This window comes from Streptopelia decaocto (assembly GCF_964273445.1).
Source record: "Streptopelia decaocto genome assembly, chromosome: 4".
In the NCBI taxonomy this organism is placed as follows: Eukaryota; Metazoa; Chordata; class Aves; order Columbiformes; family Columbidae; genus Streptopelia; species Streptopelia decaocto.
Genome location: NC_138658.1, coordinates 60,497,667 through 60,513,599, shown reverse-complemented (window position 1 = coordinate 60,513,599; position 15,933 = coordinate 60,497,667). Strand labels below are relative to the sequence as shown.

Genomic DNA, 15,933 nt, shown 5'->3' with positions numbered 1-15,933 from the left:
GGAAAATGGGAATTTCTTTTAAGTCAAAATCACATATTATATATGCCTTTCATAATAGCGGCTTTGTTTGCTTTATTATTTCCTGGTACAGTGTCCTCTATGGCAATAAAATTACAGAACTTCCAAAGGGTCTATTTGAAGGACTCTTTTCTCTGCAATTGCTGTGAGTATTTTTTTAATATTTATTCTATTTTGGGATATCTCAGAAGAGTATGAAGTTAGATATAGGGCTGGAGAAGAACTGGCAGGAACTCCTGTATATGAGATCAGAGTATAATAAAAACAAATTATGTTAAAGCCAACTGAGTTAAAACTGTTGTAGGCCAGCTTGCCATTCATCTACAAATATGATCATATCTCAGTTAATATCTCAGCCTAAAATGATTAAAATGAAACTATTCTTTGTGTGGAATGTATAAGGATAAAATACATGAGATATGATACTCTCTTTTCCTGTAAACAGAAAATAGTATGTATAAAGTTGTGTAAGAACCACAGAAGGAATATTTGTATGTTTTATGCAGAGAAGATATGTAGTAGAAGTGCACACTTTGGAAATTTCCATGTGTAATCTTACAAACCGTTTCTATTTAAATTTGGTGCTGGAAATAAAGAAGAATGTCATGGTGATACGTTTTATCGAATATTGTCAATATTTAGCAGAAGGGGCTGTGCACTAGTTGTACTGTGTAAAAGAAATTTGCGAAGTAGGCCATAAAACAACAATGGTATTTTTGGAAGAAATGGTTACAGAATAACTGACTTGTTGATTTAAAGCTTCTTAAAGAATTTAAAACTTCTTCTCACTTGATTAGAAGTATTTCATGTCCAGACTTCATAGCATAGTGATTGGCAAAATGTGTATTATTAACAAGCCATTGAAGATGGCAAAATAGTAAGTAAATACAAAGAAAATGCAACTTCTAGCACCACCTAGAGGCTTACATTTTTGATTTATGTTAGTCACAAACTAGGATAGTAATGGGGAGATATGCACTCCTGTTTTCCTTTGAAGAGATTTTAGTTACAAAAACATATTTCAGAATTTGAAAAAAAAAAAAAAAAAAGAGACTTCTCTGAACTTCTGTTTGTTCTGTACTCAAAAAATATCCATAACTTGATATACTTTGCATAGACAATACTTTTCAATTTAAGTACATTTCTACTTGGGTGCTGAAAATGTATATCAAAGCATTGATTTTCAAGTCTACTATTCCATTCAATTTCTGGCTGGATATGGGAAAAAGATTAAAAATATTTAGTTATAAAAATGCATCTAGTTTTCTCTTCTAAAGCATGAAGGAGTTGGTCTAGATTAGCTTGTTTGTTTTAACTTTAGAAGTCTGGGAGGTACAGGGAAGAAAAGGTTTCCTTTGAAGATGGAGAGGAAAAAGGATCCAAGACAGATTTGGATATGTTCCATGCCACCAGTTTTTACTACAGCTCTGTTAATGCGGCAGCATGCTGATTAGTAACATATAATTAAATGTGCCACTGCACATCTCTTCCAGCTAATGAACACACTATTCAATTCCTTTTTTGTTTGTTTATTAGTTTGGCAAAAGGAACTAGCTTTCCTTGCAGATACTTGATTTTTTAAGCTTGTTTCTTTGCACAGACAAGTACTACACACACACATTCTACCAGCACATACAAGAAATGTGATCTTAGCTGAACAAGCCCACACATTTCAACTCCAAGGAGCAAATATTTAGGAATAATTTCAGAACACCTAACTAAGGTAGTTCAATTCACTGAAATCCCTTATGTCACTGTCAATTAATATTTGTTACTATATCTCTTGCTCTGGTTACAAATGCGCACAAAGAATTATCTGTGAAAAACACTGAAGTTGCAGCGACACTGATTGAATTCATTCAGTTTTAGAATTGTCTTTCATTAAACAGATTATTGAATGCCAACAAGATCAATTGCCTGCGAGTCGATGCTTTTCAAGATCTACACAACTTGAATCTTCTTTCTTTGTATGACAACAAACTTCAGACCATTGCAAAAGGCACCTTCTCACCCCTACGTGCAATTCAGACCTTGTATGTATGCTCTTGTTTATGGTTGTCTTTAGTATTACTTCATATTCTGTAATGTACTAAAAATAACGGGAACAGCTGAGACCAAAGGGAAATAATGTGTGAAATTATGATTTTTTCTTTATGAAAGGCATTTGGCTCAGAACCCGTTTATCTGTGACTGCCATCTGAAGTGGCTGGCGGATTATCTTCATACAAACCCCATTGAGACCAGTGGTGCGCGTTGCACCAGCCCCCGCCGTCTGGCAAACAAAAGGATCGGCCAGATCAAAAGCAAGAAATTCCGCTGCTCAGGTAATTTTCTTAGTTCAGCTGCCATTTCTCTTTTATTGGCAAAAACAGTGGTTATAGGAGTTCTAATGAAGGCAGCTCACTCTCTACAGAATTATTAAATGTTGCAGAATCTTTTTTTGTTATTTGACTGAAGCAGGGAAACCATGGAAGTCATAGACTGTTGAATCATGGAACATTACTATAGTTAACACATTTGGCACTATTTCTGAGTAGCACTAAATCTAACAAAAGAAATGCAACACATAATACTTCAGAATGAAATGCTTAAGTTATTCATTAGAAGTATCACCAGCGTAAACCATCTTGTAAAATTCCCACAAGGCTCTAGAGTATGTGAAAGATGTAAAAATTTCTAGCTAAATATGGAAACATAACATATTCATTTTATACAGGGAGCTTACCTCATATAGATATTAATTTTCTTTTTCTAATCTTATTCCATTTCCTACTTATATTTTTCTAAATCCTAACTTTTGTTATATAATATCTACCTGTTCCAGGTACATTTCACATTATACAATTTATTCAGACTCAAGTGCAAATATCAGATGAGAACTGTTTGTTATCCATGTTCCAGATAAATTTATGACTGTTCACATTGTGTTGTTTATCAACTCTCATTGTGAATACACATTTTTTCACTTAATTATCTGTAGTTAACTGTAGTCCATACTTAATCTAATAAAACTCATTCTTTGCTTGCTGACATTCAGGTGCATCTTCTATTTTTTTTTTTTTTTTTTTTCTCTTTATTTAGCTAAAGAACAGTATTTCATTCCAGGTAGGTTTGGCTCTGCAGTAAGATTGACTAACTGCAGATACTCTCTCCTTTTCCCCAAAAAGCAAAGTTTGTTATAGCTTTTAGGAAACTGATGCATGTATATTAACATTAGTCAATACCTGTAGCTAGACATAGTTTTCCTTTGTAGATTGCTGGTACTTCTGATTTCTGAACATAAGAGCTTAGCATGCAGCTCCATTTGGGTTTTTTTTGTCTCACAAATTTGCACACAACCTACCAAAATTATACCTTTACTTAAATTATTTAGAAGTTTGCACCTGCTATTTCATATTTCAATTGACACCTTTACTTACCTTGTACCTTGCCTTTCTTCCACTACTGTTTTTAAAATGTAGCTCCTGAGCTGCTTTTAAACACAGGAAACAATACTACCATCAAAGAGCTAGTACAACTTTAAAAAAAATAAACATTTAACAAATGAACATTTTCTTGCCTTGCTTTCATGCTCTAAACTGGCTGCAGCTACTGCTTGCTCACCCTCCTTGTATTTATGAAATCACAGTGGAATGTTTGGAAAAGAAAGCCGATATTCTTCAATAACGGCATTCTGTGGTCACACACATACAATTAATCAAAAATGCTTTCCATTAAAGAAAATATGGCGTTAGAGTTGGGGTGGAACAGCAATTTACACACCACTTTAAGCTACAATACGTCTACAATATTTTCACAGAAGATTTACTGATGTTGGCCCTAGCTCTTTGAAATGTGTTTCTTTATTTTACCTTGCTTGCCAGGTATGTGCACTGATTTCTTAATGGAAAAAAACAAAAACAAAAAACAAACAAACGAAACAATTATGCACTTGCATTACGTTCCTAACAGTTTATAAATGATTGACTGGCAAAATAAACAAGGGAATAATGAATCTATTGATGAATTACATTATGTGATTTAAAAGCAGGGTTCTCTACTGTAGTTTAATATCAACAACAATTGATTATGATGCCAGTGCACTTGTTCTTTCACGTACTACAGGTATACTGTCATTCTTGTTTGGTCTTCGTCTTTTAAGCTGGTATGTTTAACAACTCTTCATATAAGGCTGTGAGATGTATCACTTCAGTTTGCAGCAACCATGTGAAGTTCTTCATGCGCTCATACTAGTATGTCGGTTTGAATATGAAGAAAAAACAAAAATACAAAATAAGGCAGCAATTTGTCAGCATTGGCAGCCGTAAAAATGTGTTTTAAAGCAGCATAAAACAGAGGGGGATTCAATTTCTCAAACCTGTAGTACCACTCAGTTCCTTAATGAGTAGAACAGCTGTATTCCTGCCACAGAGTGGCTTCTACTCAACCTTGCCAGCACAACTTTTGTCTCCAAGTTAGAAGTGTTTTCTTGCCAGCACATCTCTTCACAGCCTGCTTATAACATGGCCACACATGCAGTTTAAAAAATGGTATTCCTGAAACAAACAAACAAACAAACAAAAAGAAAAAAATAATTAAATTTAAAAGTGCTACAGACTTGCTTCTTGAAATACAGCTTCTGTGCTTTCTTTTTCCATCAGGCTATCAGGGAGATACCACATAAAATTCTTTTAGTTGTTGAAGACTTTGTCCCAGTATATTTTAGTTGTTTACTTTAAACTGCTGACAGTGATTTACTCTGGACACAAGAGGATAAAAGAGTATTTGTAGCCTTGCTTATTGGATATTAAAAGGTGCTAAAATCATCTCTTTACACTTCAGTAAATACTGTAAATATGTTACCATTTCTTTAAAAACTTTTTATATTTGTTTTAAATATGTCATTGGGAGATCTTGCTCTGCAGACACTAGGAAGTCTTAGTAGAGCTTCATTATAGTCATTTGGAAGACCAAAGTTTGTACAATATTAAACTGCTAATTTGAAAAAAATATTGTTTGTCTGCTAGGTCATAGACATATTCCATGTAGTTATATCATATGTGTTACTAAGGCATTTACAAATGCTAGATAACATAATATGTGATGACTGTTGATTTGAGGTTTCTTTTCCTCCCCTGAGGAATCTGTTTCTCCTATGTTTCTTTGGTTTTAAGTGGCATAGCATGTATATATGTTCAAAGAAGCAGCTTTTAAAGAATATATTCAAAATAGTTAGGAAAAATGCATGGGAAGCATTATCATCCTGTATGAAATCTGTAACTAACCTCAATCTTGACTTCATTTTTTAATGCCACTTAAAATGACTTATTCTTTCTCTTTGCTGAAGATGGTACCGCTTAGCAACATCTTCTCTGTGTAGAGAACATGAGAGCTTAGTTCATGTTTTTGTCTTAATTGGGATTACTCTGTCTTTCTTTCCTTCTTGGCTATCTTTACTTTTGCAGGAGTTCACCATTTTGGCTGTAAGTAAAGTTCAGTGTCTGAGCTAAATCACAATGTACCTCCCAGCCCTGATGCACCTTCTACTAGTCTCAGTCTTTTCACCTTTGTCCAAGAAGAACCCACAGGTCCTTTCAGCTTCTCTTTGTTTTCTTTGTCACCCACCCTCAGTTCCTTACTGGATGTTTTCTCCTGAAATGTTTAGGATGTTTTGTTTGACTGACTCTGGGAAATGGTGGAGGAAACTTTCAATGTGGTTCATTTTTTGTACTCTTTATTTAATCTGTAACAGTAATACTGTTACTGTGACACTGGACATTCAGTAATAAGAATGCCATGTCATGTAAGCAAATATTAAACTTCAAATGCTTCTGTAACTTATACCTACTCCTTCCTCTTTTCCCTTGCTCTTATCCTTGGCCTAATGGATGGGTTTTGATAATGTAGCGAGATTTTCTGTTGTGCTTGATCTAACCATGTGGTTGTGAGGTATGAGTAAAACATGGTTCTGTCAAGCACCATGGAACGTCACGCAGCTTTCTACAGCATGGCAAGCTGCTGAGGCTTAAGTCAGGATCACACATTTCTTTAAATTAAAGCTGAAAACAGGGCTTTCAATCTAACACGTTTGAGATGATATGGAGTATCGGGACTGTAAAAAAAAAATAAATCACAGAGGTTAATGAAGTCCAGTCAACAATACAAATTTCTAACAAGAGAAAGAGAAAAGGTGGCATTCAGGATCTACTTAGTTTTGATATAGAGAAAGAAATTCTAAAAGAATTAGTGGCATTTGTGTGATTAGCTATAAATAAGGCTGGATTGACTGACAACATAATCAGCAGAAAGTACAGCTGTGAAAAGCTCAAGTTAATGTTATCCTGTTACGTGAAGTTGGTCACAGTTTCTTTTTCCAGCATATATTAAGCCCCTATATTTAACCCTCTCTTGAAGCCCTTGTGTCTGTTCAGTATCACAAAGTTTATCATACATTTCCCAAGTTGCCCACCTATTATCTGCATTGCAGACATCTTTTCAGCCCTCTCACAAGAAGTAAATCTTTACTTTATTGACTCAGTATCTGTGTTTTGACTTGACTCTTCCACAGGCACTGAAGATTACAGATCCAAATTAAGTGGAGACTGCTTTGCAGATTTGGCTTGCCCTGAGAAATGTCGCTGTGAAGGGACCACAGTGGACTGCTCCAATCAGAAACTCAACAAAATTCCTGATCACATCCCCCAGTACACAGCAGAGTTGTAAGTTGAACCCATAATAAAGCATTATTTGCTTATGGAAAAACCAACTAAAATTTTCAAACATAAAACCACAGCTTTACTTTTTTGAACAAAAAAAAACCTAAGTGTAACCTCTGTGGTGCACTTCAAAAGATATTAATATCAATTATTTATGCATCATTTCAGTATCATGTAGCCTTAAAAATTATGATAAATAAATAAGGTAACTATTCTGTATCTCTAGCTCTCCAGTACATGAGCGGCCCACTTGGATTTTTTTGAATGATAGTGGGGTTTACTTTGTTTTTTATTTTAACTACAAAAGCAAGTAGGACATCCAGTAACCACGGGTCTGTCTTTGAAAGTGCTACGTAGGTGTTTAATAAAACAGAGCTGATTCTTTTTATGCAAAGCACACATTATGTGTGTCAGGCAGGAGACCAGAGAAAGATAAAGCAGACAAACAACAGAGTTGGGTTAAGAAGATGAGATAGTAATATAATGAACAGACATGAGCAGAAAATAAGTCACAGATTATTACTTGCTTAATAAGTGCCATATGGAAATGATTTGTAGGCATTACAACTGAAGTAGTCTTCAAGGAGGGATTGAGAGATAAAATTAAGACAGCTTTACAAGGTTTTCCCATGTACAAAGTATAGTATGAAAGAGAATGCAGAGATGCTTGAAGGATCAGCAGAAAGGCAGGAGCTGAAAGCGGCCATCATTGACAGAGCAAAGGCAGAAGGAAATAGCTGGTTTTCCTGGGAGATTTAGTGCAAAGAACAAGGCAGAATGATGAGGGGCAAAAGAGAGGGACTTTGATGTGATGTAGTAAAGCGGGGACAGAGATGTGGAAACAGGAGTACTGTAATCGAGTTGTGACCTACAGGGGTGAGACGAGCAGCAGTATGACACATCTCTTAAAGATAATCAGTCTGCAACTGGCATCAAAGGAACAGTCCAGCAGTGAAGGTATGAAATAATGAGACCATGGTTAAAGATTTGGAATATCTGGACAGGAAAGGAATTTGAAACTGAAAAGTTGTTTAAATAGACATGGAGATTTTTATCTTTCTCTGAGCTGGGAGGAGGAGTTGAACTTAGTGATGTTCTAATTACAAATCTGAGTGGTAATTCTAGTTGTGCCCAGAATAATGGCATATTCAATTGAAAAAGTGGCGTATGTTGGAAAAGCAAAGCTTGGCTTTTGGCTGTGTTAATGTTGTTGTTGATTTACTGTTCATGAAGTAGTGCCAGAGGAAAAAAAAATGATACACAGTCTTGGGTAAAGGGAAATCAATTTCTGTGGAGAAATACCTTTTTTTTTGTGTGTGTGTAGGATTTCCTAGGGATACAATATAGAGGATGAAGAACGAGAAAGGAGGAAAAAAAGACAGCAAATACTCATCAAATATATGTGATTTTATGCTATAATATTTTTAGATGAAATTAATTGAATTGAATAAAAACTGATGGAACGGGTAGCAGGTTAAAGGTAGGAGGAGATCATAAAGTAATGATTGTCAAAATCATAATAACTGAACCGAGAGATGAGAAATAGAGTTGTTGAGGTCATAAGCATGCATTGTCTTGATTTTTAGCAAGACAGATATTTAATTCTCTCTGCTCTGAATAAATAATAATCTTAATTTAGTATTTTAGTTGTTGAATTTCCTATTCATTTATTTACATGTGGATGATAAACTGTCAAGTGTTTTCTTTCTCTAATTGCAATTCATACATATTACATTCAGAAGAAACAAATCATCGAGCATCATCAGCTGTGTATCCTGAACTCTCAAATTTCAGTCAACAAAAAAATTGTGTTTGACTAAAACATATTTTGTGTTTGGTCAGAGCACTTCTTTCAGAAAACATGCAGTCTCGTTTGAAGATATCAATAGATTAAATTTCAACCATTTCCCTGAGATTGTTGTAGAAGTTAATAATCTCCTGTCACTTCTGTTAAAATCCTTTAAAATGGGAACTTTTACTTGGAGGTGGAATCTACCTTTCTCCAGTTTATGTCATTGCTTCATTTCTATTTTTTTGCATTGAACAGCCCTATTTAATACAGCACTTTATCCAGTAAGATGGTCTTAAACTGTAACAAAGCCACTATTCAACCTTCTTGATAAGCTGTACATCAAGTCCTTTGATGTAACAAAAATTTCAACAGCCTTGCAGGTATTCTAGAGGTGATAGAAGAATTATTTCTGCATTTTTTTTGCTGCTTCTAGAAATCCAGTTGCTCTAGCTAAATACACTCTTCTGGTATTTGCCTCAGTGGGGCAAAAGTTACAGCTCTTTTTCTTGTTTTGTCCTGTTATGCCTGGTCTTTGATGTACTGCCTTTGTTGCTCCTCTTAGGACTTCCCAGTTCTAGGGCCACTCTCTAATTTCCACTGTCATATACGGGAAGAGCAGCTAGGTAGCCTTCTTCTCTTTTAGCCACCATATGATAAAGATACTTGTTAGAGTCAAATGATATTGGTGCTTCTATCACAGTGATGAAGAAGGATAGATTATTCTCTGCAGGGTGTTGTTTGGAGCTGAGACTCAGCTTGGAAATTAAGATCAAAAGTGAGGAAAAGAGTATTGATTCTGTAGATTGCAACCGTAATAATATCACATCAAGAAACCTGTTTCTTCAGAGTAGTCGTTTTTTAAAAGAGCTGAAAATAATAATATAGTTCAAGACAGATACTTAATTGTAAAAGATGAAAAAATTTATAAATGAGCCAAGTGCTCTTCTCTTTCTATTTTGTCTCTTGCTCATAGTCTTCCAGAAAGCTAGTGAAACATCTGTTTAATCTGCTATTCAATTATTTGAGATAAAGTCAAAGCCTGTAAATGCATCCCAGAAATAATATATTTTTCAGGCAGCATTCTAATGTATAGGAAAGTTCAGGAAGCATTTGACAGATCACTCAAATCAGAGTCCTCAGGAGAAACACTAAACAAAAACAATTTCAGTCTTATATGTTCAATTTTTGTAGCTATTGTGCATGATATAATACCAGATCCTAACAAGATAGTTTTCAAAAGCATGAATATGACTGCAGTACATATCCTTCCAGGACGGTCCAGGTACTGTACCAAAACATGCAAATATCTTATCCATTGTGTTAATAAAACAGGAAAAAGCACCAAATAAAACAGAGAAACAGAATATTTAGACATCATTATCAATGCTTCTCTGTTTCCTTTTTGTTTTTAGAATGACATTTCAGTACTTTTATTTGAATAAACCAGATACAAGTATTTTTAAGATCCTTTTCATGATCCAGTGATTAACAGGTAATAGCTATCATTATTGCCTTTACCGGTAAAGAGCACTGGGCTCAGAAAATAATGAAGGAAGATACAACTACATCCATATTTTCCAATTATCTGTAATAATTTTCATTCCTCTGAGTGTGGTATCACTTACAATGATAATAGAATGAAAACTTCTTGCCCAAGTATTTAACAATTGCAGATCCAAAGCCAGCAATCTCCAGCTATAGAAAAGCCACGTGATCCAAGTGGTCATTCCTCTGACCAGGAAGCCATAATTTGTAACTCTCTATGTCCTTTCATTTAGAAATCTACAGTCAGTGATGATGAATTAATTGTGATATCACCATATACACAAAGTTAGAGGGAAAGTACCATTTGTGCTACAGTTTTAACCATCCACATTACAGTGATTCAACCTGTGCCTCTTTTCCATCATAGATAATTATGGAGAAACTTCTCAAACATGGAAAATCTTTGAAACATGTGGAAAATTCTGCAAATTGGCCTCTAATGTTTATAATAGACTAAGACTACTTTAAATAAAATAAAAATTCAAATTCTACGTATGACATTAGGTAGAACTAATTAGCAGCACAAATAAAAGATTGAGAAACAACCAGCAAGTTGTTCAAGAGAAAAGGCTATGGTGCTGCTATCATACATATTAAAGCTGAAGGAGTGCCATTGGGTAATACTTCAAATTTCATGTTGGGATGTATGTACATGAATGTAGTATGTAAGTTATATGAAATCATTGTTTTACTCTACCTAACAATAGTAAAATATCAGCTGGGATACTGGGTCAAGGACTTGACTTCTCAAGATGGATATGGATCACGTGGAAAAAAAAGTCAAGGACTTCTAGAAAAGAGGACTTCCAAGGAAAAACTGTAAAGATTAAATGCATTTGTGTAAAGGAAAGTTGAGGGAAAGACGAAGTAATTTTTTTTAATATGTAAAAGGTTGATGGGAAGAGGAAAGGATCATATTGTTTGTCTTTTTCAATGGGGTTAGAAATGTTTACATTAAAGCACAGCAAGGAAATATTAGAATCAATTAAAGTTTTTTCACAAACAAATCATTCTACTAGATGATGTAGCACTTGAAAAGTAGTTGAAAATGTCAGCATTTGTAAGACACTTGGTGCCCCCATTGTTGATGGACAGAGAAAAAAAAGGTTGTTAACAGTTATGATGTATCTTTGTGAATTGACACTGTGAAAAAATTCATTTTATATGGTCCCACTTAAAATCACATTAAGTCATCCAGCTGATTTTCAGAGGCAGTACCATCTTTTGAAGTTCACGTTCCTTGTACTTCAGTGTGGTATACAAATGTTTCATGTATATTCAAAAAACTCTTTCTGTCTTCTCTCAGTTTGGTTCCATGCTGAAACTATTGTACAGCCCTGCCTTCAGATTTACAACCTTAATTTCCCTTCTGGCTGTCATTGAGAATGAGCAGGAAGGAAGGATGAACGAGCAGCTTTCTTTTATTTTCTAGGGGATTTTTTAATCTTGTCTTGCAGTAACGCAATTCTGAAAAGCATTCTGGGTTTAGAATTATGCCGAATTTCATTTCACAGTGATATTGTCAGTCATCTCTTTTCCTTCCTATTTAAGATCTCTAAATAAAAGCTGGGCAGACTCCCTTCCTTAATAAGATGACTCCATTAAAACATAAAAAGAATCTAAGATTCGTAATTTCCGTTTTCTTTTCAAGAGAGGAAATAGGGAATACTGGGTTAGTGCAGCTATTTTTTGAAACATAGATATTCTTCTAACCTAGCAGCTGCTAAAGGTACTGCTAAAGGTATACTATGCTGAAACAGCCTTGAGACCTGGGCAGGAAATATTGGTATCCAGCTAGTATTTGTTGCTCATTGTACATCTTCTTGTAGGGTTACAAAGCAGCGTTTAATGCTTCCTTATGCAATACATGTACATTACATGGAGTGGTCTGAAGATAAGCCATGGTCAGAGAAGTGTTTTTAATTTCTTAGGAAGTCCTATGCTGTGTGTTTCAGTCCGTATTCAAAAGAAGCATTGAGCATAAAGTAATTATTTCATTCTCATAAATAGTGTTCTGTGAGCACCTCCAGATGTCTGGCAGACCTCACCTGATGTCCTTTAAAGAAGAGTAAACTAATCTTCAGTGGTTTATATGTACTTCTTAAAGATTTTTATTTATATGTTGCCATGGTATCCTTCCTTGGTTATGTTTTTGGTTTCGTTTCCTTAAAAGAAAAATTAAAAACATCTTCTTATATTTCTCAGCAGTTTTAGTTGAATGATATTTTGTGATCTGGTTTTGATTCTGTATGTTTAACTAATGAGAATGTTCATTCACAGGAATTACCAGAGTTAGAAATGTCAGTAGATACGGAATTGTTCTTCAGCTACCAGTTGAATACCAGCTATTCAGTTAAACCAGCCTGAAAAGCTTACTTAGGGTGGAACATTCTGTACCAATGCCTGGATGTTTTTTTTCTGAAATTGATGTCATTTCTTGTAGGCGACTAAATAACAATGAATTTTCAGTCCTGGAAGCTACTGGAATCTTTAAGAAGCTTCCACAGCTGCGTAAAATGTAAGTGCAACTTCAGTGATCCTGTCTATTCAGATTAGCATGTTAGTTTCTCCTTACTGTGTTTCTCCACCTTTCTTAGTTCGTATCTATAATTCAGTATATTCTAATCAAAAATCAAGAATAGGTTTAAGTTAATCACTGAGGTAGATGAGAGTTGGCAGCTCTTCTCTATGTGGCTGGGCACAGCCAGTAACAACTTCTCCGACACTTCCGCTGCAGTGTCCAGCCCGCTGCTCCGTTCTGCAGCCACAGCAGGGAGCTCACAGTATAAGCTGCTCAAAAAAAGGTGCCAGCAATCTTTTGTAACTTCCTGTACTACTCCCTAACCAGGCAATGTTGCCTCTTTCAGCACATTCAAGACATGTCTTTGATTCTGTGCTTCATTAAACTGTCATTAGATGAGAGGAATATCAAAATTAAATGACTGAGAAAAAAATGGTTTAGTAGCTCATCCATGTAAATCCATGTTCACAGTTCAAAATCTAAGAGGAGTTTATAATCTTACCAGTTGCAGATGTTATTAAAAATAAATCTATGGAAAGCTTTTGCTTATGCAAAAGACATATTTGAGGATAGATCATTTAGTTAGACTTAGTGATTCCATGCTCAATCTTTTCAGGATTAAATCCAAACACAAATAGTAAGTGAAGAAAAATGCAAGTAAAAGTAGATCAGATTAATGAAAATTATGCACTGCTTATTGAGTGTACTCACCAAGTTAATATCATTTGTAAAAGTCTGTCTACATTACTAGTGACCGAAATCTCAAAGAGAGCAATAGTATTACGTAAACTACTGTTAGCCATATCCAGATCCTTGCTGACAGCTGTCACGATCACAATGAGTTTAATAGTTATTACTGATTTTTTTAGCTAGTAATCCAAAGATTGAATTTTACCTTGCCACTTTGGATTGGGCTCAGATACTTAAGAAAAGGATGTAGAAATGATGGCATGGCAGTGTTCTGGTGTTATACAGTAGATACTCAGTTTTCTTCATTCCTCTGGGCTCTCAGATAAGCATGTTTTGCAGCTACAGAGTGCCTTTGAAATAAATAAAACATTGGATGTGGCATAGATACACGGGCACACATATACTAGTTCTTCATATTTAAGAAAAATAAGGACAGGGGAGTGGATTGTCAGTAATTATATGTTTTCAGGCTATAAAGGTATCTTAATAAACATTTCATGTCATGTAAAGCTAGTTTGATGCTTTCTATTTTAAGAGGTGTTCAAGACGAAAGAAAAGAAAGGATATTAGTCAGTCTCAGTGTACCTGACTGCTGGAACATCCAAGACCTTTGGAATCTGGATAATTGAGGAGGAACAAAATTGAGAAAATGTTAAATAAAAGTTACCATTTTTAGTAATGCTGCTCCGTAACTTTCTAATATATTTATCAGTTGTTACAATGTTTTTCATTTTAGAGAATAATACAGTGACTAGTTAAGCATGGCTGGAAAGCAGTAAAGTAGTGATGTTACAGAGACACCAATAAGAGTGAATTCTATATTTTTATGGAGCTCATATTTCTTCTCAGAGTTCAAATAGGTGCAGAGGTCTTTCTGCACAGATGACATTGGAAAATTGGGGCCTAAATGTTTAATCAATTTGATGGTTCATCAGTAATAAAGCATGTGTATGCACTGCATCATTGATTAGCTATGCAACATTAATCCTTAAAATATCCCTGTGAACTGGGTGAAGTATTATCGGTGTTACACCAGGGACAAATAAGATTTTAGGACACTAAGGACTTGACATGGATAAGCCTGCTGAGATGAGAAATAATGAGTTTCTTGCTTCCAGTTTTGTGTAGCACCTTACAGGAGGCTGAGCAGCTCCACTGTGAAACTAAATTAAAGTGATGATTGTATCCTTCATCACAGACAAGGTGTATGTTAAATTACAGCTAGGCTAGAGATGAGCAGTCAGCACTCAAGATTAAGCCACAATTCCTTGAGATAATGGCACCAGTTCATTCTGGCAAGTGTATGAATTTTTGTTCTGACTAGTACTCTCTTTCTTGATTTGAGCAATTAAAATACTGTTCTAGAAGTTGCATCAGTGTTTGATTTTCTTCCCAACACTGTTAATTCCATCAAATAAAAACTTTATAGCTTCCTTTCATTTTATGTTATCTCAGAGGATTTTTTAAGAGCTTTTAAAAAAATCACTTGTGTATTATAACACTGCTTAGTGTGTAGATATTTGTTCTGTAGTATGTGTAAATAGTTATATGAAACAAACAAAAACAAAAGGAGGTAAGAATAACATGTAAAGTCTTTAAGAAAACGTGTGTTGTTGAGTATGTATGCTTTGTATATATAGTACAGATACTACCCATTTGGGATGTAATTTCCATATTTCAACTAAAAACTATAAACACTAAATATTTTGGCAGTATCTTTGGTCCTTTTCCCACATTTTCATCTGCTTTGCATGCAAATTGTAGATAAATGAACTATCTTGCTTATAAGCCCTCCTTTTTTACTCATGTCATAAATGGTTAACATTTCCTTTACTGTTTACATTCACACATTTCATTAACATATGGTGCTCTTTATACTGTTTTCTTATATTTGTGTCTACGTAGATGAAATAAAGAAATCAGAGTCCTTAGTTGTGTGGGTACTTACACAATATCAATTTGTTATTAATTCATCTAATAATGTTACAAGGACTGGAGACATGAAAAAAAAATAGTCACTGACAAGATTCAAAATTATAAAAATATATTCTTGCATGGCAGCAGCATGGAGTGGAAAATTTTCATTATTTAAAATATCTCCTAAACACTGCTTTACTTGTTTAGTTAGCAGGGCATTGAATTTTGCTTTTATTGCTCTGAAGTTGAACAATACATTTGTTGCTTTTACACAGTAACTCCATAGCCTGAAATCTACGCAATCTGCAGCATTTAACAGTTGATTTAGGGTATTTTAAAAAGGAAAACGTATTTTTGTCTGTTTCTGTTAACATGTAATAGAAACCTGAGCAATAACAAGATTACTGATATCGAAGAAGGAGCATTTGACGGAGCCTCTGGTGTGAATGAACTGTTGCTCACTAGCAACCGCTTGGAAAGTGTTCGCCACAAAATGTTCAAAGGACTAGAAAGTCTTAAAACACTGTAAGTGCAATTATTTGGGTGTTTTTATTCTTTCTGCCTTTTTTTTAATGTAATATTCTGTCCTAAAAGCTTTTATTTTGGAGGATTAGCTATTGATTATTCAAGCGTGTCTTAGTTTTTGTTCATATTTTACAAACAACTTATCATACATAATATGAATTAGTAATTATGGATATAATGTAGCTGAAATTCTTCATTATGGTTACTTGACTAGAGAAATTGTGTCCTCT

General features: G+C 34.6%; 1 protein-coding gene across 4 annotated transcripts in view; it reads left to right on the top strand.

Moving 5' to 3' along the window:
- Positions 1-15,933, top strand: part of SLIT2 (slit guidance ligand 2) — a 263,203-nt gene that overhangs the window by 190,605 nt on the left and 56,665 nt on the right. For 3 of the 4 annotated variants that reach the window (XM_082051077.1, XM_082051075.1, XM_082051078.1), the window contains exons 12-18: positions 92-163; positions 1,908-2,051; positions 2,179-2,342; positions 3,100-3,123; positions 6,566-6,716; positions 12,494-12,568; positions 15,560-15,703. In XM_082051077.1, coding sequence (XP_081907203.1) covers positions 92-163; positions 1,908-2,051; positions 2,179-2,342; positions 3,100-3,123; positions 6,566-6,716; positions 12,494-12,568; positions 15,560-15,703 — 774 coding nt within the window. The remainder of the gene's footprint in view (positions 1-91; positions 164-1,907; positions 2,052-2,178; positions 2,343-3,099; positions 3,124-6,565; positions 6,717-12,493; positions 12,569-15,559; positions 15,704-15,933) is intronic. The other variant, XM_082051076.1, reaches the window with a different exon arrangement.